Below are 26,057 nucleotides of genomic sequence, written 5' to 3'. Positions count from 1 at the left end.
ACTGTATATTTACTGTGACTTTACCAAAAATTCGCGGTCAATTCACCGTATATTCACTGTGAATTTCCTATAAGGTCACTGTAAATTCACTGTAAATTCACTGTGAATTCACTGTGAATTCACTGTGAATTGGCTGCGGTACCACACTAAACTCACAGCAATACCACTGTGAGATAACCATAAATCTACAGTGACCGAATGGCACAAAATCACAGTGATTTCACCGTAATTTCACCATGGTTTCACAATGTTTTTACTATAATCTCACTGGGATTTCACCATGATTTTACAGTGATTCCAAGTCCGCGAGGGATACAATAAGACTAGGATCGATTAAATTTTGCGTGAAGTTTAAAAAACTACAACTTAAATATCTACCATTTATATTTTATTTTATTTATAATTTACAATAAACTTTAGGTACAAGAATTTAATACAACATCTTGATTAAATATCCACATGCTTGAGAGAATATTCAAATAATTATATATGTACATTGACAGATAATTATAAAAAATGAATTTCTTATTTCCGAGTATATTGGTAATTAATTATTTTCTATTTCTTCATTCATTTGTCGTAAAAGCGTAAAATATGTTAAAGACGAATTGAAAACCTGCACAAAATTTTTGTTTATCAGTATAAACAAGTGATTAAAAATAGTGTATAATACTTACTGAAGTGAATGTTTCAAGAGACATTGGAACAAATTTTCCGACCGTTAAAATACATGGTCTGCGAGATCTCGCAATAATAATTAACAAGGCTTGTCTGTATGATTTTCCATATTTTGACCAAGATAAACTGTACCAATAAGCCCGATAAGCCGCTTCAGCGACTTCTAAACTTTCGATAATTATCTCATGACCTGACCAAGAATACAAAAGTAATTGACTTATTGAACCGCTGAAAAAAACGACACTCAGCATTGTCCGGAGAACAGAGTTATCAACTCCCTACAAAAATCTGCTTGAAATAAAATCAATGTACGCGTAATAAATAATCACTTACTAGAAGTATTTGGAATCCGGAAAAACAAATTGTCAGGACACTACCAAGTGTTTGTAGTAACATTATTTGACAATAGAGCTTTTCAACTCTTGCGATGTAACTAAGCAGTACGTTATGTAATTTAACATTATTTCGAAGATTAGTATAACATTCTTTAACTGAATCTCCTTTTTCATTATAATTTGTTCGACAAGCTGTTTCCAATCGTCGTTGTAAAATTTTAAATTGTCCAGTAAGATAAATATTTATTGTAAATAAAAATGTTGCAAATGCTGTTGCACAACCACAGACACTCATTGTTGCAGCTGTCTATATTTTATTTATTAATGATACTAAATATTAACTGGAAATTGCGGGTGCGCGAATGGTTCGAACTTACAAATTATTCGTATCGAATCGAATCGAAGTCAAAACTGAGTTGACTTCAATTTCAAAGTTAAAAAAGGATGTGTAGCCGAAATCAAATTTACTGTCAAATGCATGTCAAAAAGTCTAAATTGAGTTATTTCTTTAACCTGGGATAATTCAAATTTTTTTCAGAGGTAAATAGAGCTCAAACACGAAACCACGAGGAGAACTTATTCGTATTTGAAATGCTATGGCGTCATAGTAAAGCCGGCTGCGTAAAATTTGACCCGATGAAATAATCCCGGGACAAAATACCCGCTGCCAAAATATCCGTGATAAAATAATCACAAACCAAAATACCTATTAATAAAATACTAATAGATGTGGAATATCTTAAAAAAACAAAAAGATAATTAAATAATTATGTGAAATTAACGAAATGTGATGAAATTTAGAAAATTAATATACAGACTTGTAATCCTATTGTGCCATTTTTCCACGCGTTTTGTATGTGTAAATACAAGAATATGTAAATGCACACGCTTGCAATAATATTGTGTCCTTCTATCGCAGATTTTTTTTTTTTCAATTATTTTACCATTAAGTCATTTTTTTTAGAAATGTTTTGTCATGTAGATGTTTTGTTTAAAAATATTCCGTCATGATGATATTTTGACTGGTGATATTAACGCGTGTCCCTTCTCAGCAGAACCGTGGGTATATTTGAGTATATTATCAAGTAATATATGCATTCAAAATGATAGGTACATTTATTAATATCGTGAAATATTTAAATTTGCGGGTATTTTGTCATGGGTGTTTTAGTTTGCGGGTGTTCTGTCGGGGGTATTTTGGTTTGCAAGTATTTTGGCATTAGGTCAATTCTCGTGTTACTAATAAAGCCGGACCATGTTCGTCACCTACGGAAAATCGAACTAAACACAAGCAATAATTACTAGGTCCGTAATAAAATCATCAGTGGTTACAGTAATTTGAAATTATCCTTGTCACTTATACTGTGGTCATGGTAATTTTTTGCTTGTGTTTAGAAAAATAACAAATAATTCAAAAAATTTCAGATAATTCAAAAACTTACAAATTATTCAATCCGATTTTCGAATCGATCCGCACACCCCTACTGTAAACTCATAATTTAAATAAAAACTATTCAAAACAAACAGCTTACTTGCAAAGTATAAAATATTTCATAATAAGGTGTTTCTTTGAATGGAATAAATGTAAACCATAAATTGAAAGGTAAAGTTCTTTCGGATGCAGTTTTTCCATACGATTCTGAAAAATAAAAAAAAAACAACCAAGTAGAATTTATACATATAGATAAAATAAACTGATATTTACCTATTATAGGAATAGTTATATATTGCCAACAAACAAGTTGTACTATGACGATGAAAACAATGATTGCTTTAACACTTTTTTTATTACAATCATCCAATATTTTACGTTCCGAATCAATGTAAGGAATACTCCAAAATTTACGAAATGTATAATCATTGAAAGCCATAACTTCACTTCTGTTAATTACAAATTTTGTCAGCTTAAATAATTCAATGACTACCGTAATTGTACAAGGCGCGGTATAAGAAATAGCCTGCATGTTGAAGTAAATAAAAATTTAGGAAATATTTTCCACAAAATCCTCAAATGGACACTCGGAAAATATAATGATTTGGTAGATAACTTACATGTAAGTCACCAAAGCAGTGGTAAATATCGAACCCTTCAACAATGAGTGCAATTATTGTGGTAGCAATCGTGTAACATAACACAATATTTGAAATAATTTTATCTCGCGGTTTCTCGACGCGCCACATACCGATTCCGCTCATACAAAAACGCGTGATTTTTATCGACGCGTGGTGACTAATAGTTTTCTTTTCCATTTCAGTAATACGCGATAGAATAATTACTATGTAAAAGTACCGAGACTTTTGCAAAAGATGAAAGTTATTTCAGATCAAAGAAGTTTCAACTTCTAAGAAACTATACATTTGAATTTATAAATACTTCCGCGTATTCTTTTCCTTTCATTAAATTAAGTAGTGGGTGAAATGACATTTAAAATTTTCCAGCCAATATTTATTTTAAAATGTATTAAAATAAAGAGAATTCTTTATCATAGAAATGGCAAAATTACGTTATGTGTAATTAGAGGCAGTTGTAATAACAGAGGAACAAATTAAACGTTGGCTGATTGTAAATAATTAATGACACAAAAGACATTGTATTGCGCAGATTCTAGGTGATATGTCTCCTGATGTCCAATAGCTTAGTGTCATTTTCATTTTTACTTCTACTGAGTCAAGACTACTAAGACTTTCAACATGAAAATAACTTGTCACAAATTGCTGACAAGTTCTGTTTAGTATTTCAATACTTGAAATTTTGAAATCTAAAATTTTATTGAATTTTACTAATTAATTTGTTGTTATTTCAGCTTATAATCACTCAAAAAAATTTATTTGATTTATACCGTCAGAAATACAAAATATTAATAATACACTTTACGTATTTTTCTAAAATGAATGCTCTTATCACAAGATATATACCAAAGATCGATACTACTCTACAATCTGACGATCCTCGGTTCGAATTATTGAAATTTCTACTCAAATTTTTTCGAGAAAAATTTGGCCAGAGCCTCCATTTTCTGTACAGAAGCAACACAAACCGTTCGTTAACTCAAGTGCGAAAGAGAAAAATATACAAACCTCCCTTAAGGTTTGTATAAACTAAAGTGATAAATCATTTAATGAACATATTCATCAAAATAATTCTTTTTAAAGTCTTTTATTTATAAATTATGTTCTACAGTAACGATACTTGGAATACAATATGTACGATTAAATTTTAAGTGTAATTTAAAAAACTACAACTTGGATCACTACACGGAAAAATTGGAACCCGACTGGTTACTGTTCTGCACCCGACTCAGTACAGTTCTGGAAAAAAATGATCGATTGTGGTGCAGCACCATACATATGCGCACACGACTCAGTCAGGTCCCGCACAGTAATCAGTTTAATGCTGCACCACAATCGAGCATTTTTTTCCAGAACCGTACTGAGTCGGGTGCAGAACAGTAACCACCAGTCGGGTTCCAATCTTTCCGTGTACCATTTACATGTTATTCAATCTAAAGTTTTACAACAGAGTTTAGGTACAAAAATTTAAACATCATCTTGATTAATTGTCCACATACTTTATTATTTTTTTAAATTAAGAGCAATTATCGTTGAAATATCAGTACTCATATTTCCTCTTCGGTATCACGAATGTTCGCCCGCAGACATTAAATCTGCGACTTTATAATTTACTTACTTTATTTACTCATTTAATTTTTTCAATACGGTTGCAAGCGTGAGTCTATTAACATACTATTGTAATTACACACAGACAAAACTTTTGAAAAAAGGGCACATTACTGATTTACAACGTCGCGGATTTAACGTCTGCGGATGAAACGTTAGGGAATTCTCTTCTATAAAGACTAGAAATTTTGAACTTATGAGTAATTAAATTCAGCCCCATTACAACTTGTGATATTTATTATTTGAGATAATATGAGCATGTATTTTATCACGAGTCTTCTAAAAATTTATGATATTAAACTTACAATATTGTAATTATATGTGTACATTGACAGATGATTATAAAAAATTGTTGGATTCTCTGTACAAAAATCAATCTTTATTCTTATATATACTTTATTTAATTATTTCTTTTTACTAAATATTCTGTTCGAAATAATATTTCGAACAGTGCCGCATTTAAGTCGTAGTATATATATTTGAGTTGAGTTCAAAATGTGTATATGTTTACTTAAGGAAAAGAAAGCTAGCATGGGTCAAATTTTATGACCTTAGGTACTTGGGTCGACGAGAGATTCCAAGTAAATGCAAGGCAATATGTTTTTCTTCATTTGCACTCATATATATATATATAGATCTCTAAGTTCAAAATATATATATATATTTTGAACTTAGAGATCTTTGTTATACAAAAAGAGGAGAGGTTGTTGGACCTCAGTGTTAAATAATATTACAAGAATAAGTTAGTCTAAGATAAATCTCTTACGAGTGAAGACATACCCTAGAGCGCGTATTTTTAATAAAAGATATAATATTCATTTGTTTAATAAATTGATTTGTTTCATTCACGATTACCATACCTAAATTCCCAACAAAAATGAATTTGTTATTATCGGGAATATTGGTAGTTAATTACTTTCTATTTCTTCATTCATTTGTCGTAAAATCGTAAAATACGATAAAGACGAGTTGAAAACCTGCATAAAATTTTTGTTATCAGTATAAACAAGCGATTAAAAATAGTATATAATACTTACTGAAGTAAATGTTTCAAGAGACATTGGAACAAATTTTCCGACAGTTAAAATACATGGTCTGCGTGATCTCGCAATAATAATTAACAAAGCTTGTCTGTATGATTTTCCATATTTCGACCAAGATAAACTGTACCAATAAGCCCGATAAGCCGCTTCAGCGACTTCTAAGCTTTCGATAATTATTTCATGACATGACCAAGAATACAAAAGTAATTGACTTAGTAAACCGACAAAATAAACAGCACTCCGCGTTGTACGAAGAATAGAAGTATCAACTCCCTAAAAATCCAAGTAACACATGCTTGAGCAAGATTCTGGTGCCAGTGCCTTGAGCAAACTCCCTACTCACTAGTGTCTTTTTCTACGTATGGGTCTTGCGCAAGATCATGTAGCAAGAAATCGTCATCAAGGCTTGTGCATGACTTGCTCAAGGCATTGTACTCAAGAATATTAGAGATATCTTAGATACGGTGCAGTTGAAAAATTTCTGACACATTTTTTGCACCAGTAACTTACAGCAGGTACTTACGCATAGCTTGCTTAAGACACTAGGTTAATTTTGAGCCTTGAGCAGATCTTGAGCAAACCATGCGCAACTACTTTTGACTATTGGCAGGGAGCGCGACGAAAACTACATCTGATGGTTACAAAAAATCATGCTCGAGAATTATAAAAGATATATAAAATCAGTGTGAAAAATAAAAATTCGTTATAAAATCAAATTATAAAAATTTATAATGATATAAATAAAAAAGTGCAATTGTATTTTTGATAGAGAAAATTAAAATAAATTTATTTCAATAACGAAATTAAGTATAAAAAATTCTAATAAATAATAAATACTATTATTTTAGAATAGAATAAGGTTAACCGATAAAATCAAAACAAATAATAGATGACAACTACAATGATAAAATTTTCAAAAATAGTAGAATAGTAAATTGAGCTTTTTAACAAAATTGAAGAAAATAATTCTACTTTAATTCATGATAATTCGCTTGTGAATCGTAACTAAGAAAGTACTAACTTATAATGTTTTTTTAATCTTCCGTTGCACGCGCTTTCTCTAGTGTCTCACTCGTATTTACGTTAACTCTATTAGGTTGAGTAGTCTTGTGCGGGGAATCGCCGTATAGCGCGAGCACCAAAGGGTTAAAAAATAATTTTTAGGCAATGATAAAAATAATTATCCAAACCGGATCTGAATCAATAAATTATAAAATATTGTTTTAACCTCAAACGATAAGCAAAGGCAAACATTAACGACACAATAACTATTATGAACTATTTTTGAACTTAATTTTCACGTGTTGATTTTCAACGAGAGCATGATTCAACGAAATTGTGCCCACAGCAAGCGCTGTGATCGATTCAGTTGTCCCCACCATATATACTAGACTCCTTGCCAATAGTCTTCCTCCAGAATTGAGTTGTAGTCTGGCACGAATTTCTTGTGTAAGGCTTGCACTAGACTTGCTATTGAAATCTAGCCACAAGTATCTGCAGCAAAACACATAGATAGGAAAAGATACTAACGTCTATTGAATGTAAGACCAGGCTTGCTCAAGCCTTGAACAAGATTATCATATGGGAAAATCTGTTTTAAATAAATTCAATGTACAGATGCACAGAAAACATGTATTTTCTGTGTAATAAATTACAACACTCACCAGAACTACTTGGAACCCAGTTAAACAGATGAGAAAAATACTGGTCAGTGTTTGAATCAACATTATTTGACAATAAAGATTTTCAATTCTTGTTATGTATTGAAGCAGTACGTTGTGTAATTCAACACACTTTCGAAGATTAGCATAAGATTCTTCAGCTATTAAACTTATTTGCTCCACTGATTTTATTTTTTCAATATTGTAAACTTGACAAGACGTTTCCAATCGTCGTTGTAAAATTTTAAATTGTCCAGTGACATAAATATTTATTGTAAATAAAAATGTTGCAAATGCCGTTGCACAAACGCCAGTAGTTAATGTTGCAGCTGACTACAGTTTTATTTATTTATCATACGAAATATTAACTAAACACTTGTAATTAAAATTTAAAAAATTTTAAACGAGAAACTTACTTGTAAAAAAAAACATATTTCGTAATATGGTGTTTCTTTGAATGGAATAAATGTAAACCATAAATTATAAGGTAAAGTTCTTTCGGATGCATTTTTGCCATAAGATTCTAAAAAAAGAAACCAAGTAAAATTTATATATATTATTAAAATAAAATGATATTTACCTACTATCGGAATAGTTATATATTGCCAAACAAGAAATTGTATTATGATGATGTAAGCAATAATTATTTTAATACTTTTTTTATTACAATCATCCAATATTTTACGTTCCGAATCAACGTAAGGAATACTCCAAAATTCACGAAATGTATAAGCATTGAAAGCCATAACTTCACTTCTATTAATCATAAATTTTGCCATCATAAATAATTCGATAATTACATTTAATGTACAAGGTGCAACATAAGACATTTCCTGTATATTAAAATAAATGTAAATATAAATAATTATTTTTAATATAATATTTGAAATATTTTTGACATTGTAAAAACTTACGCGTAAATTACCTAAACAGTAATAAATATCTGTGGTTTCGACAATTAATCCAAAAATTAAAGTAGCGATAGTGTAACATATCATGATATTTGAAATAATTTTATCTCGCGGTTTCTCGATATTCCACATACCGATTCCTTTCATACAGAGACGCGTAAGTTTTATCGACGCGTGGTGATTTATAGTCTTCTTTTCCATTTCAATAGTACGCGATAGAATAATGACTATTCAGAAGTACCGAGACTTTTACAAAAGATGAAAGCTATTTCAGATCAAAGAAGTTTTAACTTCTAAGAAACTGTAAATTTTAAGTCATATATACTTCCGCGTATTCTTTTCCTTTCATTAAACTAAGTAGTGGGTGAAATGACATTTTAAGTTTTCCTGCCAATTTTTATTTCAAAATGTATTAAAATAAAGAGAATTCTTTATCATAGAAATGGTGAAATTACGTTGTGTATGATTAGAGGCAGTTGTAATAACGGAGGAAAAAATTAAACGTCGGCTGATTATAAATAGTTAATGATACAAAAGACATATTGTATTGCGCAGATTCTAGGTGATATGTCTCCTCTTCAATAGTTCAGTGTCATTTCATTTTTTACTTCTACTGAATCAAGACTGAGACTTGAAATATAAAAGTGACTTGTCACAAATTTCTGACAAGTTTTGTTTAGTATTTCAATACTTGAAATTTTGAAATCTAAAGTTTTATTTAACTTAACTAATCAATTTTCTTATTGTTTCAGCTTATAATCGATCAGAAAAATTTATTTGATTTATACCATCAAAAATATAAAGTATTAATAATACACTTTACGTATTTTTCACAAATAAATGCTCTTATCACAAGATATATACCAAGAATCGATACTACTCTACAATCTGACGATCCTCGGTTCGATTTATTGAAATTTCTACTCAAATTTTTTCGAGAAAAATTTGGTCCGAGTCTCCATTTACTGTACAAGAGCAACACGAACCCCCCTTAAGGTTTGTATAAACTAAAGTAATAAATAAAGTAATGAACATAATTATCAAAATTTATAAATTATGTCCTACGGTGACGATACTCAAAATACAAGAAGACGATGATCGATTAAATTTTAAGTGAAATTTAAAAAACTGCAACTTGGATCACTACCATTTATATTCGATTTTATTTATAATTTACGAACAAAAGTTAAGTACAAGAATTTCCTACAACATCTTAATTAATTATCTACATACTTGAGAGAATGTTCAATGAATTATATGTGTACATTGACGGATGATTATAAAAAATAAATTTGTTATCATCGGGAATATTGGTAGTTAATTATTTTCTATTTCTTCATCCATTTGTCGTAAGATCATAAAATAGGATAAAGCCGAATTGAAAACCTGCATAAATTTTTTTTTATCGGTATAAACAAGCGATTAAAGATAGTATATAATACTTACTGAAGTGAATGTTTCAAGAGACATTGGGACAAATTTTCCGACAGTTAAAACACATGGTCTGCGTGATCTTGCAATAATAATTAACAAAGCTTGTCTGCATGATTCTCCATATTTTGACCAAGATAAACTGTACCAATAAGCCCGATAAGCCGCTTCAGCGACTTCTAAGCTTTCGATAATTATTTCATGACATGACCAAGAATACAAAAGTAACTGAATTAGTAAACCGACAAAATAAACAGCACTTAGCATTGTCCGAAGAATAGAACTATCAACTCCCTACAAAAATCTGCTTTAAACAAATTCAATGCACAGACACAGAAAAAATGGATTTCCTGGCGTAAAAAATTTAACTCACTGAAGAAAACTTTTGTTTTTCAGGGAATTTACTAGTGTGAAATTTTGAAAAAATCATTTTTTTTGCTTATTTCGATAGTCTATACCTTCAAAAATAACTAAAATTTCAAGTGTTTGCCTCGAAGAGTTCTTTTGACTCACAGCCTTCTGAAGAGCGGCCGCTTATCGGTTCTCGAAAATACATTTTTCAAAATTGCTGCAGTTGTAACTCGAAGGCAAATCATCCGATCGATTCGATTCGAATGGCAGCTCCTTTAATACTTCTTTCTATGTACCATGAACCTCCAATTTTCCGATCAAATCAATAATTTAATTTTGCAGGCTTAAAATCATAAAATTTTCCCGCAATATTTGAAATTATTTTTAAAAACTCCGCCATTTTGGAACATTCTAATTTTTTTCTTAGCCCGAGGGTCATAGTACGGGAAATACCTGCTAGTTTAATAAACTTTTTTTCACTGCAGCAGGGGGGGGATTTTTTTTTTAGCCTTAGGAGATTGTGAATTACTCGCCGAATTTTGAATTTTTTGGTCCAAAAATTTTATCTTCTATTCATTATATATCCAAAAATATATCCTTGAAACACTAAAACATTTCATGTAGTAGTTCTTTAAAGAATTTCGAAAAATAATCGTTTTTTCAGGCGGTCACACTAGTGTTTCCCCTTAATTTATAATGCAAAATATTTATTGAGCAAAGAAATCCTTTTTTTCTGTGTAGTAAATTACAGCACTTACCAGAAGTATTTGAAACCCAGTTAAACAAATGAGAAAAACACAGGACAGCGTTTCGACTAACATTATTGGACAATATAGATTTTCAACTCTTGTTATGTATTGAAGTAGTACAAGGTGTAATTCAACACACTTCCGAAGATTAGCATAAGATTCTTCAGCTAATAAATTTATTTGCTCAACTGATTTCATTTTTTCAATATTGTAAACTTGACAAGACGTTTCCAACCGTTGATGTAAAATTTTAAATTGTCCAGTGACATAAATATTTATTGTAAATAAAAATATCGCAAATGCCGTTGCACAAACACCAGTCGTTATTGTTGCAATTGCCTAGTTTTATTTAATTATCATACGAAATATTAACTATACACTTGTAATTAAAATTTAAAAAATTTTAAACGAGAAACTTACTTGTAAAAAAAAACATATTTCGTAATATGGTGTTTCTTTGAATGGAATAAATGTATACCATATATTATAAATTAAAGTTCTTTCGGATGCATTTTTGCCATAAGATTCTAAAAAAAAGAAACCAAGTAAAATTTATATATATTAATAATATAAAATGATATTTACCTACTATCGGAATAGTTATATATTGCCAAACAACAAGTTGTACTACGATGATGTAACCAATAATTATTTTAACACTAATTTTATTACAATCATCCAATATTTTACGTTCCGAATTAACGTAAGGAATACTCCAAAATTTACGATATGTATAAGCATTGAAAGCCATAACTTCACTTCGATTAAATATAAATTTGGCCATCATAAATAATTCAACAATTACATTTAATAAACACGGTGCAACATAAGACATTTCCTGTATATTAAAAAAAATGTAAATATAAATAATTATTTTTATAATATTCAAAAATGGATACTTGAAAACTATTGTGAATTTTATAAATAACTAGACTGTAAGAAATCGGCAGTGAATTCGGATTGATTACAGGAAAAAATTATTATCGTTTGAAATTCTATGGTGTCATAGTAAAGCCGAACCGTGTTGGCCACCTGCAAAAATTTAAATAGTTATGTTGCGAAAATTACGATGGCCAAAGTAAAGTAGACACGATTATGTCTCAAACTATTGTTAACGTTCACATGGAAATTTACTATGGTCGTAGTAATTTTTACATGTATTGACTTGAATTTCTGTCAAGTGGCCAACATGGTCCCGCTTTACCGTAATTCGGATCCAGTAGGATATTTAAATCAAAATTTACTCGATCACTCAGAGTTCCGGAGTCACAAAAAAATCACTCTCCACACGAAGTAAATCGGGAGTATTTTTTCTCAGCGTAGTAATTTCGAAGTGATCTGGATTTTATTTCGATCCGCGTTCACTTCGATTCGGAGTTTTAGTGTTAAGTTAATCTCAAATTTTCGACAATATAAGGATTTACTTACGCGTAAATCTCCTAAATTGTAGTACATATCAGGCGCTTGGATTATAAGTCCAACAATTAAAGTAGCGATAGTCCAAAATATCATCATATTTGAAATAATTTTATCTCGCCGTTTCGCGATACTCCACATACCGATTCCGTTCATACAGAGACTCAGAAGTTTTATCGACGCGTGGTGGCTAATAGTCTTCTTTTCCATTTCAGTAATACGCGATCGAATAATGACTGCAGAGAAGTGCCGAGACTTTTGCAAAAACGGAAGTTATTTCAGATCAAAGAAGTTTTAACTTCTAAGAAACTGTACATTTGAATTTATAAATACTTCCGCGTATTCTTTTCCTTTCATTAAACTAAGTAGTGGGTGAAATGACATTTTAAGTTTCCCGCCAATTTTTATTTTAAAATGTATTAAAATAAAGAGAATTCTTTATCATAGAAATGGCAAAATTACGATATGTGTAATTAGAGGCAGTTGTAATAACAGAGGAAAAAATTAAACGTTGGCTGATTGTAAATAATTAATGATACAAAAGACATATTGTATTGCGCAGATTCCAGGTGATATGTCTCCTAATGTCTAATAGCTCAGTGTCATTTTTAATTTTACTTCTACTGACTCAAGACTACTAAGACTTTCAACATAAAAATGACTTGTCACAAATTGTTGACAAGTTCTGTTTAGTATTTCAATACTTGAAATTTTGAAATCTAATATTTTATCGAACTTTACTAATGAACTTTTTTGTTATTTCAGCTTATAATCACTCAGAAAAATTTATTTGATTTATACCATCAAAAATACAAAATATTAATAATACACTACGCGCTTTTCACAAATGAATGCTCTTATCACAAGATATATACCAAGGATCGATACTACTTTACAATCTGACGATCCTCGGTTCGATTTATTGAAATTTATACTCAAATTTTTTCGAGAAAAATTTGGCCAAAGCTTCCATTTACTGTACAAGAGCAACACAAACCGTTCGTTAACTCAAGTGCGAAAGAGAAAAGAGTACGTCCCCTTAAGGTTTGTATAAACTGAAGTAATAAATCAATTAATGAATATGAACATCAAATAATTCTTATTATAAGTATTTTGTTTATAAATTATGACCTACTGTGACGATATTTAAAATACAATAAGACAAGGTTCGATTAAATTTCAAGTGAAGTTTAAAAAACTACAACTTGGATCACTATCAATTATATTTTATTTTATCTATAATTTTCGAACAAAAGTACAAGAATGTCATACAACATCTTGATTAATTATCTACATACTTGAGAGCATGTTCAATTAATTACATGGATACATTAAAAGATGATTATAAAAAATTAATTTCTTATTATCGGAAATATTGGTACTTAATTATTTTCTATTTCTTCATCCATTTGTCGTAAGATCGTAAAATACGATAAAGCCGAATTGAAAACCTGCATAAGATTGTTCTCATCAGTATAAACAAGCGATTAAAAATAGTATATAATACTTACTGAAGTAAACGTTTCGAGAGACATTGGAACAAATTTTCCGACCGTTAAAACACATGGTCTGCGTGATCTTGCAATAATAATTAACAAAGCTTGTCTGAATGATTTTCCATACTTTGACCAAGATAAACTGTACCAATAAGCCCGATAAGCCGCTTCAGCGACTTCCAAACTTTCGATAATTATTTCATGACATGACCAAGAATACAAAAGTAATTGAGTTACTAAACAGCAAAAATAAAGAGCACTCCGCGATGTCCGAAGAATAGAACTATCAACTCCCTAAAAAAATCTGCTTTAAACAAATTCAATGCACGGACACACAGAAAAAATAGATTTCTTGGCGTAAAAAAATTTAACTCACTAAAGAAAACTTTTGACTTTAAGGGGAACCACTAGTGTGAAATTTCGCAGCAGTGGGGGGAATTTTTAATTTTTTGGTCCAAAAATTTTAACTTGTATTCATTATATATCGACAAATATATCCTTAAACATTAAAATATTTCAGGCAGTAGTTCTTTAAAAAAATCGCAAAAATAATCTTATTTTCAGGCGGTCACACTAGTGTTCCCCCTTAATTTATAATGCAAAAAATTTATTGCGCAAAGAAATCCTTTTTTTCTGTGTAATAAATTACAACACTTACCAGAACTATTTGAAACCCAGTTAAACAAATGAGAAAAACACAGGCCAGTGTTTCAACTAACATTATTTGACAATAAAGATTTTCAACTCTTGTCATGTATTGAAGCAGTACGTTGTGTAATTCAACACACTTTCGAAGATTAGCATAAGATTCTTCAGCTATTAAACTTATTTGCTCAACTGATTTTATTTTTTCAATATTGTAAACTTGACAGGACGTTTCCAATCGTCGTTGTAAAATTTTAAATTGTCCAGTGGCATAAATATTTATTGTAAATAAAAATGTTGCAAATGCCGTTGCACAAACGCCAGTAGTTAATGTTGCAGCTGACTACAGTTTTATTTATTTATCATACGAAATATTAACTATACATTTGTAATTAAAATTTAAAAAATTTTAAACGAGAAACTTACTTGTAAAAAAAAACATATTTCGTAATATGGTGTTTCTTTGAATGGAATAAATGTAAACCATAAATTATAAGGTAAAGTTCTTTCGGATGCATTTTTGCCATAAGATTCTAAAAAAATAAACCAAGTAAAATTTATATATATTATTAAAATAAAATGATATTTACCTACTATCGGAATAGTTATATATTGCCAAACAACAAGTTGTATTACGATGATGAAAGCAATAATTATTTTAACACTTTTTTTATTACAATCATCCAATACTTTACGTTCCGAATCAACGTAAGGAATACTCCAAAATTCACGAATTGTATAATCACTAAAAGCGATAACTTCACTTCGATTAATTATAAATGTGCCCATCAGAAATAATTCAACAATTACATTTAATAAACACGGTGCAACATAAGACATTTCCTGTATATTAAATTAAATATCAATATAAATAGATTTTTTTTCAAACCCGAAAATCTTTACAGTGTAATTAACTTACGCGTAAATCACCTAAACAGTAATAAATATCTGTAGTTTCGACAATTAATCCGACAACTAAGGTAGCGACCGTGTAAAATATTACAATATTTGAAATTATTTCATCTCGCGGTTTCTCGATACTCCATATACCGATTCCGTTCATACAAAGACGCATAAGTCTTATGGACGTGTGGTCATTTATAGTCTTCTTTTCCATTTCAATAGTACGCGATAGAATAATGACTATGTAGAAGTACTGCGACTTTTGCAAAAGATGAAAGTTATTTCAGATCAAAGAAATTTCAAACATCTAAGAAAGTTCATATTACAATGCATCAATTCTTCTGCGTTTTATTTTTCTTTCTTATTAAACTAAGTAGTGGGTGAAACGACATTTAGATTTTCGAAGAAATTTCGATCTTCACATTTATTAGAACAAAGAGAATTATTTATCATAGAAATGGTAAAATTGAAGTATGGATAATTTTAGGCTGCCGTAATAAGAGGGAAAAAATTGAACCTCGAGTGGTGGTAAATAATAAATGACACGAAAGAGATTGCGCAGACTGCATGCGACATGTCTTCTGTCCTCTATCCAATAGCTGAGTGTCATTTCAATTTTTACTTCTGTTACATCAAGACTGATAAGACTCTGAACATAAAAAATTATTTCTCACAAATTTCTGACGTACTTTCATATTTAAATTTTTTAAATTTCAAAAATTAAAACTAACACAGAAATATTCAATTACAATAATTAGCATTTTTTAAATTACAGCTTCACATAAAAAAACATACTCAAGTTGCGGTATCAATAAAATAAAATATGCAAGTGGAATAAGTTGACAAGCAATCAATGATGAATATATACAAATATATATAAGAATTATATTTTTTAAGGTATGTATAAATTGAAGGATAAAAAAATTGATTATCAAATTAATTTTTTCAGTTTATGTGAATATTTTATTGGTATTTGTACCCTGGCGCAGATATTTCACAGTCATGATATTTAAAATATAGTAAGACCAAGATCTATCAAATCTTTACCGAAATAATGGAAATTGTGAGTGTATAAATTAAATACGATTCCACCTAAAGATACAGGACAAATATCATTCGGTCGAGCATAGAAGCAAATAGTATATAGTGCCATTTCTAACTCCGGTGAAGTTCCAACCAACATTGTAACATTAGGCTTCACTATACCAAATAATTCCATATTAATTTTGACAATGGCTGCATTCTGGAATGAAAAAAATTAAAATTACTAATTATTTTTTTCTCTGTGACCAAAAAAATCATAAACTTTTGAATAAAAAGCGGGAAAATTAATTTTTCAAAATTATTTTACTAATTAGTGTTGGCAATTAATTTAACTAATTATTATTAGCAATTAATTTTACTAATTAGTATTAGCAACTAGTTTGACTAATTAGTATTAGCAATTGACATTACTAATTATAATTATATTTAGCATAATAATTATTATTAGTAATTAATTTTACTAATTATTATTAGCAATTCATTTTACTCATTAGTATTAGCAATTAATTTGATTAATTAGTATTAGCAACTAGTCTTACTAATGAGTATTATCAACTAGTTTTACTAATTAATATTAACAATTAATTTTACTAATTATTATTAGCAATTAATTTTACTCATTAGTATTAGCAATTAATTTTATTTATTAGTATTAGCAACTAGTTTTACTAATGAGTATTATCAACTAGTTTTACTGATTAATATTAGCAATTAATTTTACTAATTAGTATTAGCAATTGATATTACTAATTATAATTATATTTAGCATAATAATTATTATTAGCAATTAATTTTACTAATTATTATTAGCAATTAGTAATTACATAAACTATAAATAATTACTATTATTTATAATTTATTTAATTAATATGAATTTTATTTCGATAAATTTAATAACAGAAATTTATTTAATAAACTTACAGCGCTCAGATCAATTTTATCAACAAATGAAAAATAATTAAAATTTTTTTGGTACTCTTGATAATCATAATAGATCCAATTTTGACCGCCAATTACCGTAGGGCCTTCGTACAACTCGGCCATAAAAATTCTCTCAAATCCAGACGTTGATTTATCAATTCTACTGAACCAGATATGACGCAACGTATCCCTGACCTCGTAATCATCTGGATCTACATAATATTTTTCTTGCAACCATTTCATAGTCGATTTCATAACTTCTGTATCAGAGATTGCATTTATAAAAGTGTTTTCCATTTTTCTTGTAACTTTCGTTGTATTTTCCTTGTTTGTTGAATTTATCTGATAATTATCATAGAGCTCGCGAATCAATTCGACTGTCTTATATGCGTAGGTTTCTTTATTGACATACATCAATCTAAAAAAATTTTTAATATATATGAGAAACTGATTCAAAAAACCGCCTTTTTTTAAATTATACGGAAAATATTTTTCAAGATGAAAAAAAAATACTTCTGCGCTCAGTCGAAACTCCGAAATAAGAGACATTTTTCGAAAGGGTGCAAATTTAATTGAAGGCCTATCGCGTCATCATTTCATTTCCTACAAAATTTTAAAAATTTCTGGAAGCTCTTCAGTTTAAATTTTCATTTAAATGTCAATTTGTTCCAAGAAATCGTATTCTGGCCGACTTATTAATAAATTTTAAATACAAGTAAGTAAAAAAACTCAAAATTATCGGCAATTTTGTGATTAATTTCGGGGAAATAAAATGACCTACAAAAAATTTCTCATATAATTTTTTGATAAGTCTGAAAATTTTCCCGGAAAAGTCAAATAGTATCAAAATTTACTATGAATCCAACTTTGACCTCGGATAACTTTTGAAAAATTAAATTTAACGAAAAATTATAAGAGACCTTTTTTGTAGAGCGTTCAATTTTCAACAAATATACCCATCGATTTTTTCGATACACTGATTCGCTGATGAGTGATAAATTTATGATCCTAAAGTTAGCAGACAATTTAAAATTTTTGGTTTTTTTTTCAAGAAATAAAATCCAAAGAAAAAAAATTTTAAAAAATGCACATGTAGAAAATTTTAAAAACTACAAGTGTAATTTTTTTAAATATTTTTTTTTTATAATTTATCGTTTTGAATAAATTTAAAAAATTATTTAACGTCAGCTAACTTTAGATCATGATAAATTTTCAAGCTTTGAAATAAAATTTTCCCATGTTATTTAAATAGGAAATCGAAAATTGCGATAACGCGGTTGTTAATATTAATATTAAGAGCTCAAACTTTATCAGTATTTTTTTTTGTCATCTCGAACATTCAAGAAAATTCATGAGTTGTAATTTTTACTTACGGTTGGTTTGTTTCGTCAATTACATTTGAATAGTTAGATATTTTTTTTTGGAAATTAAGAACGTAAGTCTTTGGTAATTTATTCATTTTATCTTTCATGAATAGATGCTCAGTCAAATTTAACAGTTCATTATCAGTAACGTAGTATTCTATTTCCGGTATCACTGGAGTTGGAGTAACATTTAAATTATTCTGCGTAGTGTTCGAATTTTCCGAAAAATTACCGAGATTCGGATACAAGTTGTTTGAAAAATTAGTAGGAACAGTTGAATTATTTTGTACATATGTTGAGTTACCGGATCCACCAAATTTCGGTGAGAAGTTTACAGGAAGATTATTATTATTGTTGCTACTTCCTGGACTACTGGGTGTGTTCAGATAAATGTTACCTGGATCATTAGGCGTAGGAGGAACACTGGGACCGTAATTTGGTTGATTAGTTGAATAATTTGGAACATAAGTGCCTGGATTGGGGCTTCCGCCCATTTGTCCGGTGACTGGTACACCATTATTGTAAATGATGGTGGTATTATTGGTAACTGATGACTGAGATCCAGGGTAACGAGTATCAGCACCGTAGTTATGATATTGCGGTGGTGCTCCGTAGTTATGATAATGCGGTGGTGCTCCGTAGATGAGTCTGTTGACACCAGCGTTTACTCCAGCATTAATAGTTGAATAAACTAGCGCTTCTTTGACCATTTGTCCTAGTCCAGGGCTGCTTGATTTACCCGGTAGCACAATGACACTTTGCCCGGGTACAAAAGGCTGAGAACTCACGCCACCGTAAGCCGGGGGATGTAAATAAGTCGGCTGACCTGGAGCCGCTGGATGATAATTATGAGGTTGTCCCGCTAGTGGGTGATAACCAGGACCTGAATATGGAGGAGGTGGACCGTATCCTCCATAACTTCCGGAAGGTGATCCGTAGACTGGAGGCGGATGGTAATTATTTGTCGTATAACTTGGATGACTAGAAGTACTTCCTAATTTAGGAGCCTGATGCGGGGGCGCAATGGGATTTGAGTTTGGGTTGAAACCAATGGGAGCGCTTGGTCGAGGCATGTCGACAGGGTGACCTGTTGGATAGGGAGCTGGTGGTTTTGATGAATTTGGCGATACAACTTTTGGAACTATCGGTTGTGGTTGAGGTCCCGTTGAAGGTTTGATTGGATTTGATGCAGGGGGATAAGGAGCTGGAGGTTTTGATAAATTTGGAGTCACTGGTGGTGGAGGTGGACCTGAAGGTTTTAACGATGGGTTTGCCCAAGGGGGATAATTTGTTGCTGTTCCTGACGGTGCGTTATGAGATGGTGGTACATTGACTTTGTTAATAGTCTCTGAATTCGAATTGCCAAGTGGTTTTGTACCTTGTAATAATAATAATGGATCAAATAAATATTTTATGGAATAATAATAATTTTAAGACTTACTTGGATGAGAAGTACCTCTGCTCTCATGATTAATTAACATGCCACTGCTGTCTTTGGGATTTGACGGAGCTGACGGGGGAGCTTTAGGAATAACTGGTGCTGAAGGTCCTGGACGATTTACTGGAGCATTATGAGTAGCCGGTGGACTGTATACTGGTGGCGAAGGTTTGTAAACTGGGGGACTGTATGCCGGTGGTGAAGGTTTATAAACTGGAGGACTATATGCTGGTGGTGGACGTGAATATGAACTTCCGCTCGAACGTGAACCACCACTTGAACGCGAACCACCACTTGAACGAGAACCACCACTAGAACGTGACCCACCAAACCAACTTGAACCTACTCGAGATCTTCCAAAACTTCTAGAAAATCCTCGAGCTTGAACTTGACTAATTTCTTAAAATAAAAATGAAAAAAAAATTAATTTACTTGAAATACGTCAAAATAATTATTTATTTATTGTAAAAGCACAAACCATTATTGATAATTAAAATAATCACGGCAAAAGTTGCAATATAGCATAAACTATTTTTCGAAAAGATCATTGTCGCTGTTGACAGAGAACTGACTCTTCGAAACTCTCTTCAATTTATTTATGTAAGCTATTTACTAATATATTTATTTATATACACTAATGTTATCACTCGAAGTCTTGGTCATTCCCCATGGCGTCTTTTAAGACGAAATATAAGATTAGTCATCAGTGACCTTTTATCTTAAATGATAAAAATGAAAAAAAAAAAGTAACTGCTATTTAAAATAAATAATAAAAATATTTCCGGTGTTGACTGACTTTAATATGAACTAACGTAGCATATATGACGCATATATATGTAGTGTATAAATCGCATAACTTGTAGCATTAATTTTAAATGGCCGTTTAATTGAAATTAAGTAGGCTGGGAAATTTTATTTTGATAAAAGTATCAACTGAGATAAATATTAAATAATAAGATTTTTTTTATCTGTTTATTATAAATTTTATTAATTACATTGTGATTATATTATCCCAAAACCCATAACAAAATATAAACTTTAAATTAAGTAACAAAAATATTTTATGATGATTCTTTAGCAATGAATCTGTCCAAAATCGCTTCGCTTGGATAATCTGGAACGGAGAGCTTACGAAATCCTTCGTCGTCAACAAAACAAATTTCATGTTCATCCTGAAAATAAAAAGTTTTTTTGATATTAATTTTATTACAGAAAAAATAAATTGATTTTTAAAATTTTATTACAAGTTAATATTTTTAGTTTTATCATACATGTTATCAATTTTTAATAATTTACATATTAAAGACTTAAACCCGAGGGTGTCATCCGGGTTTTCCCGGACGTGTCCTGATTGACGTGCACGAAGCAGACTTTTTTTTGTCAGCGTTTTTTAACATTTAGCTCAGTATTTAAATTCTTAATATTTAATGGCCGAGGCCATTGACATTTTTGTAAAATACAAGTTCTTATGTTGACTGGTGCGGGCACGGGCGATCAAGACACGGGTATACAGAAAAAAATGATTTCTTGGTGAAAGAAAAATTTTTCCCGCCTCAAGAAAATTTTTGTTTTCAATTCGGCATAAAAAAATTTTTTTGCACTAAGAAATAATTTTTTTCTGTGTAAGTACCAATAGCCAGTACCATATTTAATATATATATTAGGGTGCGAAAAAAAAAAACTAATTTTTTTTTCTTTAGTTACCGTGAAAATATCGTTAAGGATGATGAAAAAAAACATATCTGGTAAAGTTTGAGCTCTTAATATTAATATTAAGAGGTGGCGCTTCGTGATTTTTGATTTCCCATTTAAATAACATGGAAAAAAAAAAGTTTTTTAGTTAGAAATTTTTCACCTCGGCAATGGCTCATTGTACGAATAAGCCCAGTATATATTTTTGTAGGGAATTGAACGCTCTACAAAAAAAGTCTCTTATCATTTTTTGATAAATCCATCTGTTCAAAAGTTATTGGAGCTCGAAGTCAAGTAAGAGTCAATTTCGAAATCTTTTTACTTTTCCGGCGAAACTATCATACTTGTCATAAAATGTCATTCAATCTTTTTTGTAGACAATTTTATTTCCTACAAATTATCATGAATAAATTTTTTTCAAATTCTGCATTGTTTTCTAGTTATTTCCATTTTAATGCCAAGCTCTTAAAATCGATCAGAACACTATTTTTTTAGAAGCTTGGCATTAATATTGAGAGCTCAAACTTTACCAGAATTTTTTTTTTCATCATCTTTAGCGATATTTTCACGGTAATTAAAGAAAAAAAAATTAGCTCTTTTTTTGGCGGACTCTAATATATATATATGGTAGAGGTATCGTTTTTAGCGACTTTAGGCCCAGTTTTGGACACTTGAAAAATAACGTAATTAATTTTTTAAATTTATACAAAGATACTTTTATCCCACTGTTACAATGGAAATTTTATTTTATGCTTTTCATTAATTAAAATAAAGTTTTACTTCTACCCTATTTAAAGGAAAAAAAATTTTTTTATGTTTTATTTACAAAGATCAAGTCTAAAAAATAGCCAAATGATTTTGTATAGATAATACAAGTTTATAAACTAGGAAAATCCGTCAAACCAACGTTACTTCACTTACTGTGTGTTCAAAGATAATTTTTTATGAGTTTACAGCTTTTAATCGGTAATAACTCAACATAAACCAACGTCTTGTCAAGATTAAATAAACTCGCATTTAATTTTGATTCAAATAAACATCATAAGTACTTATCAATGTTTAGTAGTAGACATTCTCGCGTACGAGTCTTTATTTATCATTAATTTTTTTATGAATTTGATATGAAACTTCAAATTTTTAATTTATGGTCATTGAGGTGATAATTTAATGTAATTTTAAAATACCATAATTTTTGTTACACAATTGAGTCAATTTTTAAAAAATTAATAGATTTTTGTTTTTCCCACTCAGAGAAAATAATTATAAAAATTTCAAAAAGTTAAATTACAGTCGAATTCCATTAACTCGGACAGTTAGTCTACGGAGGAGCGGAAATTTCCTGGATATTCCGAGTTATCGAATGCCCCTTCTCCTTTAAAAAGTAAACTCCACGCATGCGCTCTTGAATGCGTGAATGACATGATGCATTTGTAGCATCGGAGAGACATTGTAGCTTGTAGTGGGGGTCAGATTGAGGGGAAGTTCCGAGATAATGGAATCTGAGTTAATGGGCCGACTGTATTTAAGTCATTTTATAAAACATATCTTTTGTTGCAGAACAATAGTACACTACATCTATATATTTGTTTGTCTAAGTCTATATTTGTTTGTCGGTCCCTTACATAAGTAGGGTTCCCTTTAATTAGGGCTCGGCTAAAGTAAATAATAACTTTTACTTACCACCCACGTTTGCCTGCACCCTATAATGTCGTATCATTAGTTCCAGTAGATACAGGTAGTGTTACATAATTTAATTTTGTCTGTCCCTCCCTGTTTGAACCCACAGTATACATAAAGGGACCGACAGACAAATATAGGCGTAGTATTAAAGTATCAAAGGAAGGACATTTGTGCGCCATCGGAACAGTGATTTAGAAACTTATAACTTAAAAGTATACTAACATACATATCATTAATATACATTTTTTTTTTTGACATACATCGTTCGCAGTGGAGGCAAGATCGCTGGCTACTGACAAAAAAATTTTTGGATTTACTTACAGGATCAGCGAGAATAATAACCCGGACTGAAGCTTTTCCTGGAGTGTCCAACGTTATTAAATCTGTCAATATTTTATGACCATTTTCCCGTATTTTTTTTTGAATTCCCGGTTGGCTGTCATAGGGAACGGAAAATGCTATTCTGCCGTAAGCTTTCCCATGGTCTACTTTTGTTCCTGAATTATTTATTTCAAAATTAAAATTCCGATTGAATACCTTATTAACTTTAATATAATTACCAATATATTTAAATTCCAGTTTCGCTTGATGATCATCGTAACCAAAGACAACGTGATTATCACTTTGTTCGTAAATTTTCATGTTCAAAATATCTTTCCAATAAGAAATTGTGCGTTGGAGATTTGAACTTGACAAAGTTACTTTGACAACTGGATCTAAAAGTAAATTATTATTGTTATTGATAATAAAATTACTAAATACTCAAATATTCACATCAACACGATCGAAAGGACACAACATAAGTTCATTAAATTTCTGTCTCACTGGACAAAAACTAATGGACCACCAGTTAGTGTCAATGATATTAGTTCAAAATTTAAAATAAGCCTGCAAAGCAGAAGGGAAGTCGGGGATTTGACATTTGTATACAAAGTTATCATCAGTCTAATAGACTCACCGGAAACACTTGAAATGTTTGGGTTTGTTAGCCCTAGACCTGGTCTCAGGATATCTCGACTATTCTACACAGTCAAATCGAATAAAAACTACGTAGTTCATGGTTCACTTAACAAAATAGCAAGACTAGTCAATCGAAATTGTTCGGACATCGACTTTTTTGGCAATACAATTGCCTCATTCTCAGCCAGTACCAAGAAGTTACTTTTGCAATACGAATAATCAACAATATTATCTTTATGTAGAGTGTTATTTTTTTTTTGAGATTTTATAATTATATATATCTTTTTATCATATTATATTTCATTAGTGTATAGCCGATTGGCATTAAAATAAATAAATTAAATTAAATTAAAAATTAGATGTGCCCTCAACTTATCCCAATAATTTTATACCACGACGTGATTCCTAAAAATTGATCCTATTGACGTCTGATCCCATTGACATTCGGTTGAAAATCATGAAGATGAAGGTTTTGGAGATGATGATAATTAAAGTTATGAAACTGATGAATTAGAAGATCAGTTATCAGTAGGATCAGTTGTCAGTTGGGTCTAGTCTTTGGTATCAATAGTCTAAGGGATCAATTGACGTATGATCACTTGTCTGGGATCAGTTGTCATGAAACCTGAAATATAAAATTACCTTTGTCAGCAACCTGTGATTCGTTGATAATAAAATACTTGTAACCACCAGGTGCTTTAAGAACAGAAAGTCCACTTTCTTCTTCTATAGGCCAGTTAAGTTTCTTAGCTCGTTCGATAACGTCTTTTGATTTTATAGTAATGCCTTGAAAGTCATTACCAAATTCATAATTATTTATTCCATAATTATAAGTCAATTCAATAACAAAGTGCGAGTCTTCTGGACCATAACCGATCATTGTCTTGCTCCAACGATTATCGTAAGGTCTAAAAGAAAAAGTATTGATTACTTGCTCAAATAAAATTTATTAAGGTAAAATATTCATACCCATTACATGCAGCATCGCATCCTTCAGAAAATTCTTCATGTCGCAATACCTTTAAATAATTATTTATCAATTTGTAATAATGCCATTAAATAAAAATATATAAACTAATGAATGTAAAGTTAATATTTTATTTACCTTCATACCAAGAATCTCACGATAAAATTTGACAGTTAATTTACGATCTGGTATTTTAAATACATAATGCAAAGCTCTAGCTACTGCCATTTTTATATAATTCAAAAATTTCAAATAATAAAACTGCTGGTAAATCTCAAGGCGTTTCTAGTCAAGAAGCTGTCACATGAGTTAATTACAGAGATTAGATTTTTCTAGAATAATATAATCCTAGGTCTACTGGTAGTTGTAATTAACCTTGAATTTTAAATTAAAATGATAAATTCCTCTGCTTGTTTATAATCCTGAAGTTAACTGACAGTTGATAAGTTTCCGATTTTTTTTTTCAACAAATAAATTTTTAAAAAATATGTATATATATAAATATGTAAACAATTCAAAAAACTACAGGTGCGTTTTTTTGAAATATTTTTTTTGTAATTTATCATTTTTTAAAAATTCAAAACTTATTAGGCCTCGGCTAACTTCAGAGTGTCAATGCAACTGACAGCTGGGAATTTTTTGAATTTTTGAATAAATAAATAAAATGTATGCAGACTAAAAATAAAAAAATGCA

General features: G+C 30.2%; 4 protein-coding genes across 4 annotated transcripts; all 4 read right to left on the bottom strand.

The window, feature by feature from the left end:
• Window positions 1-451: 451 nt before the first annotated feature.
• On the bottom strand, window positions 452-9,060 carry LOC130677015 (uncharacterized). The gene is made up of 12 exons (XM_057483533.1): window positions 8,310-9,060; window positions 7,976-8,228; window positions 7,812-7,918; window positions 7,399-7,728; window positions 5,729-6,007; window positions 5,608-5,668; window positions 3,066-3,331; window positions 2,719-2,971; window positions 2,546-2,652; window positions 1,012-1,320; window positions 678-956; window positions 452-616 (listed from the first exon to the last, which is right to left on the bottom strand). Exons 1-12 carry the CDS (start codon window positions 8,505-8,507, stop codon window positions 548-550), a joined length of 2,511 nt encoding a protein of 836 aa, XP_057339516.1. The 5' UTR covers window positions 8,508-9,060; the 3' UTR covers window positions 452-547.
• Window positions 9,061-9,623: 563 nt separating this feature from the next.
• Window positions 9,624-16,099, bottom strand: LOC130677014 (uncharacterized). The gene is made up of 12 exons (XM_057483532.1): window positions 15,314-16,099; window positions 14,985-15,237; window positions 14,821-14,927; window positions 14,408-14,737; window positions 13,765-14,043; window positions 13,642-13,704; window positions 12,266-12,520; window positions 11,423-11,675; window positions 11,258-11,364; window positions 10,847-11,176; window positions 9,753-10,031; window positions 9,624-9,692 (listed from the first exon to the last, which is right to left on the bottom strand). The coding sequence occupies exons 1-12, from the start codon at window positions 15,509-15,511 to the stop codon at window positions 9,624-9,626; spliced, it is 2,523 nt and encodes an 840-aa protein (XP_057339515.1). The 5' UTR covers window positions 15,512-16,099.
• A 138-nt stretch (window positions 16,100-16,237) lies between these two features.
• On the bottom strand, window positions 16,238-20,715 carry LOC130677878 (endoribonuclease CG2145-like). The gene is made up of 5 exons (XM_057484775.1): window positions 20,543-20,715; window positions 20,068-20,463; window positions 18,636-20,004; window positions 17,263-17,680; window positions 16,238-16,540 (listed from the first exon to the last, which is right to left on the bottom strand). Exons 1-5 carry the CDS (start codon window positions 20,610-20,612, stop codon window positions 16,307-16,309), a joined length of 2,487 nt encoding a protein of 828 aa, XP_057340758.1. The 5' UTR covers window positions 20,613-20,715; the 3' UTR covers window positions 16,238-16,306.
• A 307-nt stretch (window positions 20,716-21,022) lies between these two features.
• On the bottom strand, window positions 21,023-25,745 carry LOC130677884 (glyoxalase domain-containing protein 4). Its single transcript, XM_057484785.1, has 6 exons — window positions 25,502-25,745; window positions 25,366-25,415; window positions 25,039-25,304; window positions 23,997-24,152; window positions 23,758-23,933; window positions 21,023-21,236 (listed from the first exon to the last, which is right to left on the bottom strand). The coding sequence occupies exons 1-6, from the start codon at window positions 25,589-25,591 to the stop codon at window positions 21,126-21,128; spliced, it is 849 nt and encodes a 282-aa protein (XP_057340768.1). The 5' UTR covers window positions 25,592-25,745; the 3' UTR covers window positions 21,023-21,125.
• Between the last annotated feature and the right edge of the window lie 312 nt (window positions 25,746-26,057).

This window comes from Microplitis mediator, chromosome 11 (genome assembly GCF_029852145.1).
Source record: "Microplitis mediator isolate UGA2020A chromosome 11, iyMicMedi2.1, whole genome shotgun sequence".
Classification (NCBI taxonomy): Eukaryota; Metazoa; Arthropoda; class Insecta; order Hymenoptera; family Braconidae; genus Microplitis; species Microplitis mediator.
This window is presented reverse-complemented; position numbering and strand designations above follow the sequence as displayed.